Raw genomic sequence first — 22,599 nt, 5'->3', positions numbered from 1 at the left:
GATACTAATCTAATCTCAACAGGCTAAAATTAGCTCATTCAGGGGACATGGACAACAGATTGCCTTTGGCATGATTCAGATGATAGGAGCTGTACAGCTGTTTGCCCTTTTAAAATCTCACAGATGGCATAAGAGGTTGGAGTGGAATATAAACAGCGCTCATGAGGCTCATCTATGGAGTCTATGCTCTTTCACTGTAATGTCTTTAATAGATATAACTGAATAAAACAAACAACGCCCGTGTGAATTGCTGCAGTAAATAATGTTAAGTGTGATTTATGTGTATTATAATACAGCTTTTATTTTTCATTCAGTTTCCCTATGATAGCTGACACTGGTAACTACGGTACGTTTAAGGGGAGATTGCAGCTTTAAATATTGAAAATAGACACAGCTGAGGGAGCTGACATTTTCAGTATTTAACCACAAGCATGATCTCCCTCTAACTTTAAAGCACCACTAATCAGTTATAGAGTTTCACAGCAAGCTGAACATCACGCACCCGTTTGACATAAATGTGTTAGAAGATAGTTCCCTATTTCCACATCCAGCAGACATGGAGCCCCATTACGTTCATTTGGAGTCAGAGTTTATGTCTGTCTGGTGAATGCTCAATATTAAGAAAAAGAAAAGAAATTACACAATCTCCGTGTTAGAAATAAAAGAATAATTACAAGCAATGTCTGCTGACTTCTATTTGTGCTCCTGTTACACTATATTTGAGCATGTCTCATAAGCACGATGATGTCTTTAAAGCCAACGACTGAGAGAAAATTCTGTGTGTAATTCTCTTGTAATTATTGGCTGCTGTTCTGCAACAGTTATGACTTTAACTCTGCTTTTAGCTCCACTATGTTCAGCAGCTAGTTGCTTGCTCTGCCTGTCTGTCTGTTTGGTGATGGCAGCAGACAGGGGATGCATCAAAGCTTCACAGGGGTTATGATTCTCTATGGATTCATCACGAGGCACAACCCCTTTCACATTATAGTCATTTGAGCCATTGTTTATATTGATTATGTTTTGAAAGTCCAGTTCTTTGTGCGCCCCCAATTATCGACCTAGAAAAACAAACAGTAGGTAATTCTGTAGGAGATAGGATTGAAACACGAGGCTCCTATGATAATATATTATAGTCTGATATCCTCCTCCACTTACACAATATGGAGTGATCTTGAATTACTCCCTGTAAGAAGCAGGTCAAACATACGCTAAGTCAGGAATCATGCACTGCCCTGTAGTGGATTCAGTGGGTCTCAGTTTAGCACCCTACATATGCTGCGTAAGTCTGTCTCAGCCCGGCAGCACACTGCTGCACAGAATAAGCAGGAGAAGAACTGTTATGTAATGTAATATAAAATTAGCATTAGGAGACCAGACTCTTCCTAATGTCCAGCTCTGTGGGAAGAAAACAAACAGCGGTGGGCTGGGGTTAGGTCATTTTCTGTCCCCTCTTTGAGCTGTAAATATTTTTTTTTTATCCCCTCTTGTGTAAATACTGAAATTCTCCCCTGCTTGCAGCTCTACCATCCCACCTCCAACCTCTGTCTGTTCAGACTTTCAAGACTGAAATAAAGCTCTGAGTGCAAAGATCTTTTTTTAGGATTCAAGCTCAGCTCAGTGCGTTTGTTCCCTTCCTGCTGCAGAAAAGCTCATAAAAACTCATGGATGCATGGATGTGGGCATTGTCACTATCCTCCTTACATTTTCAAGTCAACCATCACAGCCTGAGGGTAACACTAAAGCTAGTTATAAAAAAGAAAAAAATGCCTCACTCACACTCTTCTGGCACATTAGTGGGTAATAACTTTTTTTTTTTTGCTGTTACAATGTTTTGATGCAAGACGCACATCATCAGCATGTCCGAGTCTATTAGGTGTTTACCTTGGAGAAATATAGTGCAAACGGTGCAAGAAATGAAGTAACAGAGGGAGGAAATGAGCCAACACAAGTGAAAGAGATGATGAAAGATTTCTAGGTCTAAAGAGTCACCTTCTGAACTATAAATGAACATAGACAGTGATGGAGGGAAAATCTTTCCATTTTGTCAAAGTAAGCTAAAATGATACCCATTAGGACACAATGTCAAGTCAGGAGAATGTTAACACCGATCCTCTTTTGCACAATATGCTCTTAGACGTCAGTTTAGATAAAACTCTTCAAATGGCAGCCACACATTATGCTGTGTTTGATACAGTTGTGGAAATGAGCTCGGGCGCGGTGCATCAGCACAACAGCAGCATTTAGCTAAACATCTCAAATTGTATATTTATGTTAAACAGTTACTCTGTTGGAGCCACTTTTAAACAGCCCACTCGTTTTTTTTGCTTCCAGCCCTCTGTAAATAATTACACATTCATCATGCTTGTCCACCAGTGCCGCTGAGAAGATGACTTGGAGGTATATCAAGTGAATGAGTATTGAGCAAGCACCCGGACTGAACTGTAATTTGTTGGCTAGTCACCGTTAATTGTGGGTTATACAACGTTAGCCAAGTCTTTATAAGAAGCCTGAAGAGCAAAGCAAATCCTTGTTGCTTTTGATTGCTCAAAAATGAGCAATGAGTGAAATGTCCACAAGCAGTGGAGCTGACTCATGTGGCTGCTGGCTGCTCACAACATCCAGACAAGTTACCTGATGACTTCACTTTGCATTTGGATACATGCAACTGTAATGTGATCATCAGACCTGTTTGGCTAAAAACATAAAGTCCTATAAATGTATGTTTAATGGTATTCACTGTACTGATTTGCTATCGAATGAAGTCAACGCATTAAAGGGTAAATTCAACTAAATACCAAAAATAAAACCATTCATTTTCTCAGTTACATCTAGTGGCATCTACCCATGCATTTAGTGTTGGTTTTACTGGGCCAAGATTTAAGATCAGAGTCGGATTTCTCACTTGTAAGACGCTTTGGATAAAAGCGTCTGCCAAATGAATGAATGCAAATGTAAATGTAAATGATTTCTGCCTCCACTCCAACACAGTGGAAATGAATGGAATTTAGTTTTTGGTTCTGGTGGCGCAGCAGCTGGGTGATGTGATACACATCGCCGCTGCTGGTTTCACGCCATTCCACTGACAAGGAATCTGCAGTACCGTGGAAAGAAGCTTTGCAATTCACCAACAAAGCTGCTAACCGAACACATCAGATGGTTTGTTACACTGAACCATCCGGGAAGGCTTCGTTGGAAACTGTTTGTAAAAGGGATGGCGCTTTCAAAAACGTAGCAGGAGAGCACTGACAAAAAAATAAATAAATGCAACACAACAACAAAACGCAGTCTGAGGAGATTTAAAAACTAGTTAGCATGTCGGCATCTTTATGAGGAAAATTCGCACATAAAAGTAATTCTTAGGAATATCAAAACAGTCGCTTCTCCATAGCTGTTCTTCCTACAGCAAGATAATGAGCCAAAACACTAGCAGAAAAGAACCAGATGGTGGTTTCTCAGTCTCCAGACTAATGGAGCTGGTTTGTGATGAACTGGACAAAAGGTGAAAGAAAAGACATTTGTGGGAACTTCTGCAACAAACTTTCTGAACAATGTTTAATTTCCATCACAGAAAGAATGTCACAAGTTTGTTCGGCTGCTGAATGAGTCAAATATTTAGATTAAATTTAGTTCAACAAGATACGATGATTCCTTGTTTTTAAAATTTCCAATTGTTTATTTGTTCTATGGTTTACTTTAAAAAAAAACAAAAAAAAAAACCCAAGACATTATGTAAATTTAAATAACAGCTGGAAAAATGGAGATGTTCTTAAACTTTTGATCTGCCGTGTATGAGTCATCACCACAGCTGGAACCTTAGGTCACCTTAGGTACTTACGCTCAGCAATGACCAGGGGTGGGTAGAACAGGAAGTAGCCCACCAGCTCAGCAGTCAGCTGGTTGAGGAGACCGCTGGAGATTGTCCCGTTAAGAATCGCGTCCTGATTCTTCACCACGTACACCAGAGTGACCGACGGAGAGCCCGGTTCCTGGGAAACGCTCTGGATCTGAGGATGAACACACAATAAGATTTTAATATTTAATTTCAATCCACCATTCAAATACATCACTATGTGCTCCATAGGTGCAATATTGGAAGGATTATTCAATTCTTTATTTATAGCAAACACACAAACAGGCAGCAGTAGGCACATGTATAATTCAGACATTCATACAGAAATATCTAATGGTATCATACCGAATGTCTAAGATGCCCATGAAGAATGCATAACAGAGCCCCAGACACAGTATGACACTTTGAATGAACAATGTTTTTTCTTTCTATAATAAGACCTGTGTGGTGCTCTGAAAATAATGTGACTGAGTCACCACAGTAAAGTGGATGATGATACAAGATACGAGGAATTCCTATTACATTCTTCCACGCGCATCAATATTTCAGAGGATGAATTATGAATGGACCCTATATCTGCCTCTGCTTGCTGAGACCTACTTTATGATTATGATGGTGTGTGCATGTACATGTATATGCTGCAGTCATGAGAATACCTTGACAGCCAGAGAGAGGGACAGAAAATGAAGGAAAGAAAAAGAGAACAAAAGGAGGAAGGAAAACCAAAAATGTTTACACATAAATCGGCGCTACAGAAGAATGAGCTTTGATTGCATCTTTGTAAATAAACCATCGTGTACCTCGACAGTCACTCTCTCCTTTAATCATATATTGCTGCTCTACCAGGCATGTGAAAAACTTGTACTGCTGTAGGTATCCAGAATTTTACCAAGATCTCTATGACTCATGTCATCCTGATTGGCATGTTGCATGCAAATAATGACATCCTTGGCTATCAGCATGTTGCACTAAGAATAGCATCTGAAACCATGCAGTACCTCCACAGTGAGCCTGTTGTAGGTCTCCAGCACTTTGTCCTGAGCTTCATCAAAGGCATTCTCAAGCCTCTGCTCCAACATCTGGACAAAACTGCAGGAGTAGACGTTGTCTGTCGGGCCGACGAACCTCAACACTGTGGTGGAACAGAAAAGCATTCTTTTGAAGCATACACATTTCATTTCTCACACCTCCACACGGTGAGTTATATACAGAAGAGCAACATGAAGTGTATCATGAAGCTTGATTTGGGAAAGTCTGACATTTTTGCTTTGACATATGTGTGGTTTCCAGCAGAATTGTTTATCTATTATCACCCCCAAAATTTGATTTCAGATACTTATTCAATTTCATCCTCACTTATAAGCTTGCTTTGTAAACTTGTTAAACAACTACCAAAAATGATTAATTTACTTTACTTTTTTATTTAATTTACTAAAATTCTTTTTCCACAGTATCCAAAAGTTCCAGCAAAAAGAAAATAAATGTGCTTCATCAGCAAATAAAGTTAATCTTTATGTTCATGTACAAAATTCACAATAATGGGCCTAACACAAAGCCTTGAGGAATCCCACAAGAATGAATTAGAAAATGTTTTAATTTATTGTATTTATCTGAACATACCTTACCCAGCTGGCACCAAAAGGACATTAAATTTGAGTTGGAAATGAAAATCAGGTTGACGTCAAAACCCAACGTTGGCCGATGTGACATTTAGCGGATGATTTGCATGCATTTAAAAAAACAAAACAAAATATTAACGTCATTGGTCGTCAGTATTCTACATCAAACTGACGTTGGCATTGGACGTTGTCCTGGCATAGAATACTGGTCACCTGACGCCACAACCTACATTCAACCAATTATTAATGTCACACGACGTTGGTGGCCAGCTGCGTGCCTACTGCTTTATGTTCAGATAAATAATATAAGATACCTATTTTTCAGATAGCTACTTGATCAGGAGTGTGCAACTCTCTTATATCACATATTTCTAACATCAAGTAATATCATTACATCAAGTAATACACCCCCCCCCCTTTTATATTTGTTATTTTCTATTGAGTTCCATTGAAGTCATTATTATTATTTAAAGTTCAATGTATCTGCAACAATCTACTTCATCGAGCTGTATGTGGAAGCCGTATCTAGGACTGGGTTTTAGGTATTAAAGAAAGTAGCGCTCTAGATAGATGTTGTCTGTGTGACCGATAAACCTAAGCAGACAGAGAAAGAGGATTATCGCCACTATCTAGAATGAGAACAACTAAAAAGAGTTGTCTGTCAGCATCACACAGCTCCACACTGGGAGGAACAGGGTAAACAATATTGAGTCCATCAGCAGATTATAGAGGATGTTATTAAAGTTGTCTCAGTCCTTTTACCGCAGTTGCCCTCCATTCTTTCTCTGCACTCTGTCTTCCTCTTTGTTTTTTTTTAAAAAACCTCTAAAAGGACAGGGAAAGGAGAGGTAGAACAATATTCTGACCTAAATTCAAAAAGCTGTGGTGCTCATGAGTGCAGGCTTCATCTCTCATCAAAAAAAGTATTTTTCTGCCTCCGCTGGTCTCTTAGTCTGCAACACATTGCAGGCACAAACCCTGTTGACCCAGTTGGTAATCGTATGCAAATTGTCCTGTGGATGGTAAATTGGCATATACTGTGTATTTATGGTTTATGAGCTGAGCACGTGCTGCGTCAAGTGCCTACTTCATACACAGCTGCAAACTAACATGGGAAAGTCTTTACTGCGGTATAAATCACACTACAAGCAAAGAGATGTGTCATTTGGCCATTTACCATAGCTCAGTTGGCATTACAACATTGCACCAATTTAGTTCAGTTTTTTTCCACTGACATACACATAATTATTATAATTGTTTGTGATGACTGTGATTATTAAAACCATCATGTGCAGGATTTCCAGCCACTGGCAGGACGTGTTAATATTAAAAATAAGCTCCCTGACATGGATCCAAAATACGAGATGACTGGGTTGAGAGCAGCAAAACAAAAATGTATGTTATCAGAATAATTTCAAGCATATATTTGATAATCTAAATATTTTTTGGCCACTTAGGGGCGGCAGAAAATGTTGCAAACACAACATTGTATACTTCTGTAGGTAACACTAAGGCATGTTAATTTAGTCCATCACCTAATGTGCCATATGTTCAGTAACATACATTCTTTATCAACATAAATGAGGTATAATCTTTATATTGTGCATAGAAATAGTATCCACTGCTAACTTATTTCAAGAGTGTCCCCACAAGATCCTGTAAACTATTGCATGATTAATTTTTTTTGGATGCCCAGACAGTTTCTGTTTGTACTGAAGTGACAGCCGATGTTATAATAATCTCTTCAAGTCATACAACCAAGGCACATTACGTCTCCGTGGCTTTGATGCAGACTGAAATGTGATCCTTTGGTGATATGCAACTGCAGGTAATTCAGTATTCTGCAGTACTCAGTGCTGCTGAATGTTTTCCCTGGTGTATGCAGTTCATTTAAGTCAACAACATGGTAGTAACTTAAACTTGGTTATGATGATATGATTATGTTTCTCTATATGCATTATGTTGCATGTATCTCTGCACAGTGTCATATTTTCAGGGTGGGGTGGCCTTTGGTTGGATGATATCTTTTCATGGGGCCCAAAATCCATGGCGGTGCCGCTGACTATCACAGTTGTTTCACAAAAAATAAAATACAGCTGCCTAACGGTGCTGCAGGAGAGAGTTGACAGTGAACAAAAATATTAAAGACGGAGGCCAAAAACAAAAAAAATGACCTGAAAAACACTAAAACACTTGGTTTGTCACTGCTATTTAACATTACATGTAATTGTTTATATAAAAATATATCAAAACCATACATAGTGGCTTTACCACAGTAAATAACACAACTGCCAAAATCTAACAAGTGAGCTGAATCTAATCTGACCACTATGAACCAATGTGAATTTGAAAATCTAAAGTAATGGGTTTCCAATCTGCACCTACATCAATTTGTTAATTGCACTGATTTTCCTTCCCTTGTTCCCACAAAGCTTGATTTAGATGTGTGTGTGTGTGTGTGTGTGTGTGTGTGTGTGTGTGTGTGTGTGTGTGTGTGTGTGTGTGTTCACACGCGTGCGCACACAGAAATGTGTTTTTTTAAGAGGCTTAAGAGGCTGACTAAATGAATGGACCAATTTGCCTTTGCCCTGCAATCATGGGAGTTCGTATGGGATTTAGGGTATCAGAGAAGAGTAAAGGAGAGCAGACATGTAATCAGAATTTTCTAATTTTGTCTCTGCTCTACTCTTCCCATGTGTCTCCCTCCCAGTACTCTCATTGCATTTTCTATCTCTTTGCTCACCCTCTGCTCATATTCTCTCCTTCCTCCTCTCTGTGTATCTCTCACCTCTGCTGTTATTTAACCTTTCACACTTCACCTCCGGTACCAACATCACCAGACCATAAGCTTTTCTGTTTTTTGTCGGATTCGGTTATGTAAAGGTTGTTCTATCTTATCTTATTTCCCATCAGGTTTTATCACCTGTTTTCAGCTGCAGGTGAATGCTCGGAGTGGGCATCCAGGTTGCCACGGGAACCAGAACTGCCTTAACCAATGGGATATGCTGCCTAATGTCTGACAGCAGCTTGTCAAAACCGTAAACATTCAGCGCCTCAACCACCAAGGAGGAAATGTAGACAGTTTTGCCACTGGTCACGTAGTAACCCAGCGTCACGTTGTGGGGGCTGCAGTCATCACGTTCCACCTGAGACACAGAGAGACAAAGAAAAGGAATTATTCAAGATGTTGTCTTCATGGCTGTGTGCAGCTTGTATATCTAAAAGGATCTGTGCCTTTTATTTCAAAGCACATACGCTGCAAAGAACAAACAGTATCAGAGAAGAAATCAGTGCTACCAGGTAAAACAAGCTCAGAACACTAAACAGCATCCTTTCCTCACACATGTTGTACTTGAGCTATGTGTTTAGAATACGAATGCATCAGATGAATATTTATAATTCTTGTTTGTTTTTTGTTTTTTTTAAACCAAAGCTGCCCTGAGGGCATATTTTAGCTTGATCCTACAACAGTCATAAATCTGACTAAGTGTGTCCTGGAAAAACACATACAGACAACAATCAGTGGTGAGTCAAGGCTTGTATTTCTGGAGCTATAAACCGCCCACCTTCCTCTACCCTCTACCTTCAACTGCTCTGAGCAGCTGTGGCTATTGTTACTATGGCTCTTTCTCCTCTCCTCTGGTAAATTCTTTTCTTGAAAAAAGCACATCCCTCTTAGTGAAACTGTATCTCATTACCACTCCCCCTCCTCTGCTCTCCTCTTGTCTTTGTACCTACAAAAATTAAACAAGACTCACCCTGTTTTTCAAACTATACCTACCTGCCATCTCTACTTAAGCCACTTTCTGTTGCAAGCACTTGCCAAAGCCTGAGGCCCACTTTTTCTCGCAGCCCTTTAGTTTTTAATTACACTCAGCGACACATTCTTTCATTACAACAACCCACCTTTGGGTTTTGCATTTCATTAGAAAATAAAAAGAGAGCTTTCAGATCTTTCATGTTAAGTCTTAACTCAAATGGAATGAGCGAGGAATTAAATTTTAACAATTTCCTTCAGATGTTTTTATGTGCTGCATGTTTTATGTCCTGACTGTAAGAGATTTTATGTCATGTCCTCCTACACCAACAGACTCTCTGGTGTCCATTTAGAAAATGAAGTGATTGATTTCTTATTTTCTTCAGCCCAGTGACGCAATCTACTAACCATCAAACGTGATGTTTTCCAATGTCAAACGGTTCAATAAAGTTATGATTTTGAGTAACACTTTATTTTAACAACCACTAATTATTTTATTACCAGTATATAAATAATTAATAAAGAATATGTAAATAAATGTTTAATGCTGTTGAGCGTAGATATTAAGTGTTTATTAATGTTTTAACATCTACAGCTTCTATGGAGCATCCGAAACAGGTGTATAAACAATATATAAACAGTATAAAATGTAGTTATCATCAGTCAATATGAAATATCATTATATACACACACATTTATTAAACAATTTAAACACATTTTTGTAGGTTAGATGTTTTTCTGTTTCAATAAAAATATAGGATTAACTGATAAAATGTATTTAAAGCTAATGAGGACATATGTTTATATATATTATCAGGACATATGAGAATAGATAATTATATATTATTACAAATATACTGTGTTATCAGGCAATTATCAAGAGTTATGGCTGCTTCATAATGTAAAAAGGCGTCAGAAACATTGACAAATACATTATTAACATTTAAAAATGTCCTTCTGTTTACAGTAGACTGTAATGTGTCATAGCAAGTTACAAACAAACAATTATTAATTATTTATATCCCACTTTAAAATACTAAACTGCGGGGTTACAATAATGTGTCGAGCAGTTTGCACCCGGGAGAAGCTGCTAGGTTGTTTTGCTTTGTAAACTTGAAAAGGAGTGTTGTACTGAATGAAGCCAACCAGACCTGACCTCACCCCTCACCCTCTGCTGTCACTTCTCTCTCCCTGCCAACATTTGAAAGCTGTAAAAAATTTGCAAGCGATTACGGTTAACCACATTGTACAGTGATGCATCACATTAAATACTGCAGCATGCTAATTTCATGCTGTTTGACAGTCCCTGTCTCTGCTGAAGCCAATATTAACATCAACAATGCCTCGAAACAAAACCCTGCCTACATATCATGGCTTTAAAACCTCCGGCCAATTTTATACCGTGTTGTTGTCGCTGCTGTCTCTCAACAGACTGATGCAGATTGCCAAATAATAGTGTCTGCGTTATCTGATGGAGAGGATGAGAATTGAGGACTGTGTGTGTGTGTGTGTGTGTGTGTGTGTGTGTGAGGCAGGGGGTAGATGAAAGTGGACTGGAGCTTAGAGACACTGAGTCACTCCCAGTGCAGGAGGCTCACAAACAACTGGATAAAAATAGAAAAAGCAGGCAGATGAAGACAGAAGACAGACAGACAGCGAGATGAAGCGAGGCAGGTGGACAGACAGAGAGGCAGGCAGGCGCGACACGCAGACCCACAGACAGGGGAGACAGACAGGTTGGCAGAAAATCAATCGACTTTAACCGAGGGAGCAGCCAGATAGCGGAGATAGAGGAGAGGGCAGCGGTACGAGAAACGTAAATATTGAGAAATATGAGGGAAGAGGGCAAGAGAGCAATCGTTTGAGAGAGGGGGAGAGACACAGAAGATCTGTGAAGAAGAAACAGAAATAGACTCAGTTGAAAAGGAACATAAGGAAGGTTGGACAAATCAAAACAAAGACAAAAACGACGAGCGCAAAGATCAGTGGAACAGAAAGATCCCTTGACTGCACTGCAGGAGAAAATAAATCATTTATTCTAGATTGATTTGCCATTACCACGTGTGAGTGTGTGCATGAATGAGGGAAATACATTGTGAGTGTGTGTGTAATAACCACTCTAAGCAAACGCTGCCTTATTGTTCAACAGGTCATTTCTATTCCGACTTGAACATCGTCTGCATTAGTCACCTCTCTAGCACCACTCAGACGAGTCTTTGGGAGGTAAATGAGCAGGAGTAGAAAAGGATGAATACGGTAGAATACTGTAAACTGGTGGCGCCGTAAACATGAAGAACCAACACTGTGGCAAATCTAAAATGTAAAAGTCTCATCTCATCAGCATCAGATAGAAAAAGCACTTTGACATCTAATTTACATTCAAAGCACCTGATGTGGTTCGTATTAATGAACTCAAAAGTACAACGGGTATACGATAAGTTAATAATCTACAATTTAACCTCACTGTAGCTTTAAACTCAAATACAAAATTAATTAATTCTATGAGCCACTAACCTGTTTACTAGCCACTGAGGTGCACTTACTTGCCAATGAGCTTTGTGTATTAGCCTACAACCTGTGTTTACTGGCAACTTTCTGCTTACACACAAAATTAAATTAATTTCATAGGAGCCACTCGTGCATTTGCCAGCGAGTGACCTGCGTTTACTAGCCACTGAGCTGAATTTATGAGCTAGCAACGTTTACCGGCCACTGACATGGGTTTACTGAGTGGTATTTACTAGCTAACTGAGGATACAAGCCATTGACCTGTGTTCGCTAGCCGCGGACCTGCATTTACTTGCCACTGAGCTGTGTTTACCAGCCACAATCTTGAGTACGAGCCGCTGTTGTGTAGTTACTGGTCACTGTTTACATGGACGTAATCCAAGATGCATAATTTCAAGTTCATAATTGATTAAAGGCTGGATCCTTAATTAACCTTATCTAGGTTCTAGTCTAAGCTAAGATAAGTAAATCCTGATAACTTGCTCCACTGTCCTGTATTTGTTAGCAGCTACATAATGTTTATTAGCAACTGACATAAATCTACTTGCCACAGATCTGTTTATTACCCAGTTGATTAGTGACTTCTGTCCTGTCTTTATTAGCTATTAACCTGTTTACTAGTCATGGCCCTGTGGTTACAAGTCAGTGACTGTGTTTATTAGCCACTGGCCTTCGCTGAACGTTGTAAGACGGACTGACCTGCGCGTAGGCAGTGGAGTCATTCAAGGCTCTCTGCAGGGCGTGGCTCAGGCCTTTAGAGAGATTCTGTTTAAGGATCAGGTCCAGGCGGTTCCTGCGCAGCTCGATGGACAAAACTGTGAAGGAAGACATGTTAAAAACTTAGTTTAATGGCTGTGTTCATATATGATTTGTTAGTATCCTGTGATAACTGATAGCTGTTTGTTTGTACCACATGTTTAAACTCACTTTGGCCACACCTATAGCCACAAAAAAATAATCAATTTAAATTAAATGTAGTGCCACATCTTTGTGATGCCCCATATCCCCTTGGCTGCAGGGATTCAGTATACAGTGTCTTGCACAAGGATATTAATTTCAGTAAGATGTATCTGTGGTCACAAGGGCTTGACCTCTGTTTAATGTCTCCTTGGTGACTGTGGGAACCTGATGCCCATTCCTTAGTAATACCACACCGCCTCTGGTAAATGCAATCAAAGGCTACAGTCTCCAGCTTCTTATTAATCAAACTGTTTACACTCAGGGAAAAGATGCCCTTGTTTTTATGCAAGTTTTAATTAATTTGTGTGCATGTAATTACAGCTCGGTCACATAATAGGTACATTGTGCCTAAGCTGAAATGGTATTTCAAGTGTATTCATCTTCATTTGTAATCATTTCACAAGAATGGCTAAAGCCTGAAAACAATCTGAGTATGTTGTTGGTATTTTATATAAAAGACGTGCAGTACCTGAAGTATCAGTAAAGGTTCCCTTTAAGAAACATTTTCAAGTAAGTAAAAAAAAATACGATAATAAAAGTGTATTTTCTCACTAACCAATGAAAGAGCAGTGCGTATGAAGATGGTTAGCATTAGGGGAAAGATCAAGACGTAAGTAGCACGGTAAGTAGTAGTTAGCATCTTTTATTTGTTTATGCTGTTTTGTTAGCTTGTTAGCTTGTAACTTCATGAACCCCCGAACCTCAAAATCCAAGATGGCTGCTCTGCGCATCAACAGAAGGTGTATTTATTAGCACTTCTGTCGTATTTGTGTCTCATTTATCAGTCGTATGCACGGTACTGTCCATTAATTTGTTTTCATTGTCTTACTCCAATTAATCCTAGTAGCGGGACATTGGTCTCGTACCTGTTCTGACCCAATACTTCTCGGTCACGTTGCACGGTAGAGGACTTTCCTCTGCAGTGGTGCTGGAGGGAGGTTCTGTGGTCGTGGTTAGAGGTGGTGTGGTGTGTCCCGGGATGAACACAGTGGTGACAGGTACCTTTGTTGTTGAGGTTGTAGTTGTAGTAGTAGTGGTGGTGGTGGCAGCAGTAGTAGTAGCATGTGTAGTAGTAGTAGTAGTAGTAGTAGTGGGAGAAGGAGTAGTAGTAGTGGTGGTGGTGGTGATGGTGGTTGGGGGTACAGTAGTGGTGGTGGTAGGGGCAGGTGTGGTGGTTGTGGTTGTTGTAGGCTGAGTCATGGCCGCTGTGGTCAGTTTGAGGCTCGTCGTTTGCTGCGTGGTTGTAGCAGCGGTGATATTTGGTGGTAATGGCCTTACAGCGCTCACAGTGGTCGCCGCCTGCGTTGTCGCCTCATCGGCGGTCACAGTAAGAGTGGTCGTCGAGGGCGTCGTCATGGTTACCGTCGTCAGCTGAAGGCTGTCGCTGGTCACAGTGTCCTGGCTTGTGTCGTTTGAACCCGCGGTGGGTTCCGGTGGCGTTTGTTGTCTTGCCGTTGTGGATAACGGTAAAGTTGACGCGGTGGTGGGTGATGGAGACGTCCTTATGGTGGTGCTTGATGTGGTTGTGTACCGCGAGGTGTTCCTGGTGCGCACGGGCACGGTGGTGTTCCACTGGTGGGTGGAGAAAGGGCTGGTGACATTAGCAGGAAGTGTGACATCATGGTCGCCCACTGTGGACAGGAGTGACTCGGGGACAGTGGGGAGGTCCCAGGCCGGGAGGCTGCTCACTGACTCCTCTGCAGGGAGGAAAACAAGGTCAAAAATATTAAAGGATAAGTCTGGTGATGTTTTTCTTTTTGTGAACAAATCCCATAAAAAGACCAAAACCAATAATGAATTGATCCTACAATGTTTTGTCTACGTATCCAAAGCTTGATGTATCTTATTCCTCTGTGACATAGAGAATAAAAAAATATTAAAATTACATCACACCACATCAGTGGCATTTTCAACTGGTGAAATATTCCTTCATTACCGCAAACAGACAGTTGAGTCCAAATTTATTTGGACTGCGGCCATAAATATTGAATATACAAAATGTGTTTGAAAATGAATGAAAAACAGCCCCCCAACAAATGCACATTTTACCCCTGCCTTGTTGAAAAATACTGTGGCCAGCAGTTTTAAGAAATGGTTTAAAAATTAAACTACATTAGTACGAATTTATGGGCTTGGGATTGAGGGTAGGAAAGTCTGAAAAATTAGAGGTCTGACACATTTTTAGTCTTTTTATGGCATTTGTTGCTCAGAGAGCGATCTAACATGAGTAGGTTATAGTCAGCTTGAGAATACATAAGGTGAAGTGCGCAGCAGTTTCAATTTAAATAGGAAATATAAATCCAATTTCATTTCTTAGCCAGGCAAGCATTTAAATGCCAGACCTTCATTTAATCCATGTAAATTATCTCTAGACAAAATAAGGTGGAAAGGAGTCTGGAGTGAGCAATAGGGAGGCAATCAGTCCTTTCAGACTGAGAGAGATCCAAATCCCCTCTTATGCTCCACTCACATCACCACATGAATATGTGTTGTATTGAAACTGTGACGTCAATCACTGTGATAAGAAATACTAGATATTAACTCTATTGTGGTGGAAGCTAAAATATATGTGGAGGAACTACCTTGCTGAGGACGTCAATCTGTTAGTGTGATGATGGACTGACAGGAAGTGGGGCGACATGGAGGTGGTGGAACGGGACAGGATCATGGATATATTAAGAAAAGCTGGATATAGCATCGTCTATGAGCCTTGCTGCCAATCTATCCTTTATCTATTCATCCTTACTTCCATAAAAGTGTTGACAGGAAACCTCCAACTGAAATCAATCAATCAATTTTATATTTGTAAAACTTTCCCACAAACTGGAAAAGTGAGTCCAGTATCCAGTTCCTATAATAAATCCATGGACAGGGCATAATGGGGTGAGGATGAGGACGACGATGATGATGATGATGATGATGATGATGATGATGATGATGATTACATTGTGATGACAGTGGTTCATAATGATGAAGAGTACTTTTATAACAAAGCTCGTGTGACGTTGTGCTGAAGGTTCAGTGTAGTCAAAAAAGCCAATTGACTGTTCACTATGTCCCAACCTCTTACTTAGTGTTGCTACGCCTGTCGAGCTTTCCAGTCTCACACCAAATATATTCAGTTTTCAAAGACGTTGACACTTTAAATGAGTTTAAATGAATGGTCTTTTTTTTTTTTTTTTTAAAGCAGGAAAGCATTTCTAGCTCTATCAGTTGTTCGCTGAAATTTTATCAGCTTTATCTAGCTAGCTAATTAATGCTAACCCAAGAAACAAAACCCCAGTAGAGGGATCCTAAATATCTAGAAGGCTAACACTTTCTTATGTCAGTGCTGATAAAAAAAACAAAGTTTAGTCAATTCCTTGCACTTTTGCTTTTGTGTTTTTGGTTTTGGAACGGCTTAAAAAAAAAGACACAATGCTACAAACTCACCAAATGCAGAGTTAAGATCTTATTACAGTCCCATGTGCATAATTTCTACATGCTGAGAAATCAAAGCTCGACAAGCCTGCTGGTTAATTACGCTGTAAACAGTCAAAAGCAGAAATATGTTCAAATGACAGACAACTCCACCATACCCAGACTGAAGCTGCTGTTGCTGTTGGACGAGCTGCTGTTGACAGCAACCAGAGAGGCGTTGTCTGATCCTGCTGTCCTCGTGTCTTTGTTACTGGGTGAGGAGGAGGAGGAAGGCAAAGAGGATGCTTTTGTCGTAGAGGAGGAAGAGGAAGAAGAGGAGGAGGCCTTGGATGAAGAAGAAGAAGAGGAGCTCTTGGTCCATGCAGCTTTAGACAGCAGCCCCAACGGTTTTCCCACCACTGGAGCCTGAAGCTCTGCTGTCTCTGCCAGCATGGTGAGGACTGATGAAAAAGCTGCCTGCTCTCTTTGGCCCTCTCCACGCGGACGCAGCCTCTGCTGCCCCAGCCAGGCAGCTGGGTCCCTGGGCATGTTTGGCAGGTCACCCCCCGCTCTGTCCACTGGCCTCCATTCAGCCCCGACTTCAGCCCAGGCACCGGTTCCCCTCATAATCTCAGTCTCTGCAAAGACTTTGCCACCTGCTCGAGCACGCACTCCTGACTCTGTTTCAGTCCAAACCGCTGTTCTGGCCTCGGTGAACACTTTGCCCTCGGACCAAGCTCCAGGACCGACGTCAGACCCATCCATCTCATCTTTGTCTTCAGCCCCAGCTCTGTCTCCAATCCCGGGGGTGGCTGAGAGGTTGGAGGGCGCTGCGGGGTCCGGAGGCAAAACACCCCGCCGCATTGACTCACGATGACCTCCCTCAGCTGTGGAAACAGAGAGACGGAGGGGGAAAGGAGGCATGTGGGAGAGGGAGAGGGAGAAAGGGGTGGATGAAAGAAAAAGCAGAAATAGTGTTTAATTAGGAGCTCTGAGTCTTTGACTCATCAGTCCCACAGGCCGGGCAGTGACTTCTCTGGAAATTCATCCATCATGCCCTTAGATACACATGAACACACACACACACACACACATACACACACACACACACATACACACACAGCTGCAGTCCTCAAATCATTAGTCCTCATAATACCACCACAACTGTCCAACTGCCAGGAGATTTAAAACTGCTCTGCTCACACTCACACACAGTCGCCATGAGAGCGCACACACTGTCAAATACACACATATTCATATTCTTCTTCTGTCTCACACACACTTATCCGAAGGGATTAAAAAAAAAAAACTCTAAAACTGCGACTGTGGAAAAATAGTAATAATGTCTAAAGTAGGTCACTTATGTTTTTAGAGGATAAAGCATAGGGAATTAATTTAGATGTTCCAGAGTGCATAAATTAGGACACACACACACACACACGCACACACACACACACACACACACACACACACACACACACATACCCCCTAATCAGCTGTGATTTCACAGATATTAATCTGATCTGTTAGGTTAGCCATGTTAGCCCATGGATTTATTATTCCTAGAACATACACAACCACTCAGGCTCAGGCTCAGCTCTTGGATCACACTGAAATATATTTCCCCAGCAAAGTTTGGTGTGAGTTATATGTAAGTGATGACAGTTTTATGGAGTCATTTTTTTCATTTTTTTTTTTTTAAATCTCACACCAAATGAGACGGATACATGGAAACGGAGCAGCAAAGATAGAATCCAGTCAAAGCATTTAGCTTCAGCCATTATCTCCATTTTGTGAACTGTCTTCATCTCCTCTGTAGCCTCAACAAAGCCTGAAGGTTTGGCAGACCGAGGCGATTACCCTGCCTAATACGTTCAGGCTCAAAGGCACCTGGCTGGAGTGGAATTGAAAGATGAGAAAGAATAAGGTTGACCGTCTGACTGACTCGCTGGAAGCTTCACTGGGTGACACAGTTTATGCCATCAGCTTATTTGTAGTAAAACTGGCAGGTTTGGTCTTTGGTGTGACTGCAGGCTGACGTTAAGTTTCTTTTGTTCTCCACATAAGAGGGAGACAAACGTTGGGTGTAGTAGTTTTTTTTTTTTTTTTTTTTAACCACACACTCATTTCAGCCTGAAAAATGTGTTTAAGTGTGCATGTGTGTCACACACTTCCCACACTCCCCATGTCTCTGCGGAGGATCGGTTAATTAAAAGACAGTGATTCCGAGCGAGAGAGGCTTTACAGGACCAGCTCTGGGCTTAGCTGCTGCGCATCCTCTGGACACCTGGTGTAAAGCATTTCAACCACAGCGCTATTAACTACCACCTCTGAGCAATATGTTCCTCGTTACAGGACATGATATCATAGATGTCATTAAGAGAGAAAATTAAGTCATTGATAATTTACATTTCAGCTTCTTCAGCACCCAGAGCTCCATTAGTCAATTTGAGAGGGGAGAAAACAACGAAGCCGGGAATGGCAGGAGCGATTACCCGGGGCACCACAGGGAGAGGAACATGCTCGTTAAGCTTAACCGAAGAGTCGTCTCTCTTCTGGTTCCCGTTCGTCTCATTCAAAAACCACTACAGCTTTTCCAGCGTGCCGTGTTTCACTGGCTCTGAACAGATGGTGATGTCAAAGGGGGATAAATGCTGATAACAAGCTCCACCTGAACGCAAAGATTCCCTGCTAACATTCGTTTAACTCATTTTAAAAAAAAAGAAAAAAGATTGTATATGTTTAAAGAAAGACTGTTATATTTATATACTAAAACAATATTTTTCACGTGTTAACTAAAACTTTGGACAAAGAGCGGCCATCTCACCCACTTCTGCTCATACAGCTGTGTGTACAGTCTCACTTCAAGCCCTCACCACAGCAAGCACTGTTATATCAAACTAATGGCATATTAATGCTACACTAATCAATATTTGTATACCAACAATGGATCAAAAAAATATCTATAATATTAAAGGAGTCACTTGTAATGATCCTACAGATAATTATCATCAAATACTGCAGTTCCCCTCAGCTCAACAACTAAATGGTGATATTATGTCAGTGTTGTTTTAACAGCTTGTTCTGATGCCACCAAGAGAGCTGCCAAAAAATTAAAGAAATGCAGCTTTAAGTAAGTTTAATTGTGAGATATGGTGCCAAAGAGCCAAAATATTTTCCTATGCAACTTTTATTTTTTAGATTTTTGTTTTTATGGTTTCTTTTTTTTTTCATATATGTACTTATATTTTAACATACTTACAATGTACCCATTATTCTTGCCCTAAGTATACAGTACGTGTTTCTTCTTGGAGTCACTCCATCACCTTCTGACCCTCTACTAACAACTTTAATATAAGAATAACAACATAACTGGGTTGATACTGGGTCAATAGTCAACTATTTGTTTGAGAAAAGCTATTAGGAATCAGTTCCTTTGAGTGGAATAATGGATGGATGGATGGATGGATGGATGGATGGATGGATGGATGGATGGATGGATGATGGATGGATGGATGGACTCTGCCATATGCATAACTGTTAGCAGTGTTTTGAGTGTTTTCTCCTCCAACAGTTCACCACCTGCTCTGGCTGAGAGCAACATATGTGATTACCATCAGACCTCTGACAAAACGCTAGGAAAGAAGAACCTCCACTGAGAGCAAATATGGACAGGATGGATGGATGGATGGAAGGATGGATGGGTTGATGGATGGTAGAACAGAAAGTGTGGATTAGAGATGGATAAATGTGGATCAGAGCAGAACTGACCTGCTTTATCTATTTGGACAAAACGCACAGGACATTTTCTTTTTTTTTTTTGTGCCTATTTCCGTGTTAGAACATTCAGCTTATAGCAGATTATGGGATTCATCACATGGAAATGGTGCACAAAGCACTACTGGCCATTTACAGGGCTTTAGACCAATGTCATGTTATGTATTGACCATAGTGCCTTGCCAGCTGGCACCGTGTCTGCTGATGCCCTGCTGAATCTCTGTAGATGCCAGCCCGACCCTGTAAAGCCTTGCCAGGTCATTACAAGCGTTCTGAATATTCAGACTAGCTGTTCCCAGGTGCCTGTGGTAATACAATTGTAAACATCCATGGGCTATGGCCATGGTTTTGCCTTCCTCGGTTGTGTGTTGGAGCCTCGGGACGGGCAGAGTTGATCCATGCTGCCACCCTGACTGTGAGCAGGACAGGTGGTTAGGAAGTGTGACAATGGTATTGTGCCAACTGGTCTTCAGCTCAGAGAGGCTCAGAGGGAAAAGTGAAGAGGGGGAGTCTGGTTAGCTGAATCTGCCAGCTTGCCAAGTGGTGGCAAATTTTCATTATATTTATTATTAAATAGCCACATGAAATACAAACACGCTTTAGAGCTGCGCCAGGCAAGATGTATAAAACTACTCCAGCCTGGGCTGCAGTAGAGAGGAGAGAGGCGTCACGTGATCCACAACAATGAAAATAGTAGTAGTTTCACCTCATTAGTCCAAGTGGAAGAAAATCTTCCAGCCTCAGAAACTGATCAAATGAGGGAACACAGTGACTTTACGTACACAGAGATGTGACCACACCCAACACACAAACATACATTTGCCAGATCTGTAATGTTGGTAATGTTGTAGCAGACAGAACAGATATCAGACTTCAATTTAAGACCAAATTGCAAAGTTATTCCGATTCCCAATTGTTCAATACTTTCAGTTTAGTGCTAATTGGCAAATGTTAGCATGCTAACATGAGATGGTGACCATGGTAGATGTTACCTGTTAAATATCAGCATGTGTGCATGTTCACATGGTGACGTTAGTATTTAGCTCAAACCAAAACTGTGTCTTAGCAAAGCCAAACACGCCTCAACATCCTATTGGCTTATTGAGTTGTTACGCTAATCTGTTAGCAGAAAACGGTCTACGACTGTGGCCATGTCTTGAAACAAGTCCAAGTCCAGTGTTTACTCTTTGTTTAACTCCAGTTTGCTGCAACAACTCCTTCACATTTACAGTATTTGTCTCTCTGCTGTCTCAACAGTTACATTACTTGTCTTTTTACTTGGCTTATGAGCAGCTGAGACTCAATAGAACAGTAAATGTGCAAAACTAAAACAATGAGCAAATAGTAGCAAAAAGTAGAAGAGCAGATACACTTTACATAAAATCCTGGCCTTTGTTTAAGCTGTTGGTGACAAGTTCTGAGTTGAGATCATTTCTGAAAGGTTATTTTAGCCCAGCGTTGCATTTTGAGCAGAAAGTAAAGGTCATACCATCAAACCACGTGTGCAGCTTCACTGCAGAGTGAGTCGAACAAGGATGAGGTAATATGTTTGTTTTTGGGTTTTTTTACAGTGTTTAAATGAGTGAATTTTTTCCCTTTAAAACTCAATTTAAATAAAGCCTCTGTGGTTAGAGTGGGAGTGCTGGTAGCAAGTCAAATCGCTGATATACTCGTGATGTGATGCGAGACTCAGTGGGAGTAAGGATGGTCCCAAGCCAGTAGAATTTGTCCAACAGAGTGAGGCCCGTCCAACAGGATGGACATGTAACCATTTCCTGGAACTATTCGGGGGCATCCATCTGTCTGTGTGGAGGCCGAGAAAAAGGAAGCGATTTGGATCGATTGTCGGATGGAGGGACAGTCAGGTAAAAAGCTCAATGGAGGACAGTGGAAGGGGGAAAACTAACGAGAGACATGCTAACAGACATGTTCATTTTTGGGGGGTTGAGTCTTTAGTTTGAGACATTACTCTGACCTTTTTGTTTCCTCCACTCCAGCAGATTAGTGTGAACAGGACTTTGACAGGATCCAACAGCACTGAAGTGTCCACCGGTTTGTGTGTGAAAGAGAACGAAACTTCACCCAACACAAGCTGACTGAGCGTGGCCGAGTGCGACATCATAACATGGGTCGTGTAGTTTTCTAAAACACTGTTATATGAAGTCGTTTCTCTCACAGTGTCCTGAGATTTGTTCTTGTTCTTGTTCTACAGTGATTGGAGTCTGGGAAAATGTGCTAATTTTTTTTTTTTTTCTTCTCAGTAATACTCCACTAATAGAAGAGATGCCAAGATGTGAGAAAAACTGCCTGGCAACAACTTGTACCCATTGTGTGAACCTGGCAGCAACAGAAAATCAGAGCAGCTAAACAGTGAATAATAAGGGGAAGTAGATTTTCAGCTTCAACAGTTATATAAAAATCTGAAAATAGGTCATTTCAAGATGATACTCATATTTTCTACAAAGCCAAGGTGAGGTGAGGTAATTGCCAGACCTCGTCACGGCCAGTTTATCCAGTACATAGTGGATGGATGGAACAGCTAATGACTAACGCAAAAGCACCTCATCTTCTTTAAATTGGATCACCAGCTCGTTTGTTCTTACTATAGTTGTGAGGACATTCATCCGCATAATGTATTCCCTAACCCAGGGGTACTTGATTAAAATACAACGAGGACCACTTAGTCAAAATTTCCTAAAGCAAAGGTCCAGAACAGGGTGGGGGGGGGT

The 22,599-nt window shown here is 40.8% G+C and overlaps 1 protein-coding gene across 2 annotated transcripts in view; it reads right to left on the bottom strand.

Moving 5' to 3' along the window:
• kiaa1549la (KIAA1549-like a) overlaps positions 1-22,599 on the bottom strand; it is a 96,919-nt gene that overhangs the window by 44,054 nt on the left and 30,266 nt on the right. For both annotated transcript variants that reach the window (XM_023407027.2, XM_087174181.1), the window contains exons 2-7: positions 16,273-16,980; positions 13,561-14,391; positions 12,434-12,549; positions 8,393-8,615; positions 4,849-4,982; positions 3,836-4,004 (exon numbers count right to left, since the gene is read on the bottom strand). In XM_023407027.2, the coding sequence (XP_023262795.1) occupies positions 3,836-4,004; positions 4,849-4,982; positions 8,393-8,615; positions 12,434-12,549; positions 13,561-14,391; positions 16,273-16,980 (2,181 nt within the window). The remainder of the gene's footprint in view (positions 1-3,835; positions 4,005-4,848; positions 4,983-8,392; positions 8,616-12,433; positions 12,550-13,560; positions 14,392-16,272; positions 16,981-22,599) is intronic.

Source organism: Seriola lalandi, unplaced genomic scaffold (assembly GCF_002814215.2).
Source record: "Seriola lalandi dorsalis isolate HSWRI2012SDOR001 ecotype SW California unplaced genomic scaffold, Sedor1 jcf7180002054325, whole genome shotgun sequence".
NCBI lineage: Eukaryota > Metazoa > Chordata > Actinopteri > Carangiformes > Carangidae > Seriola > Seriola lalandi.
Note: the sequence above shows the minus strand (reverse complement) of the source record. Positions and strands in the feature narration are given on the sequence as shown.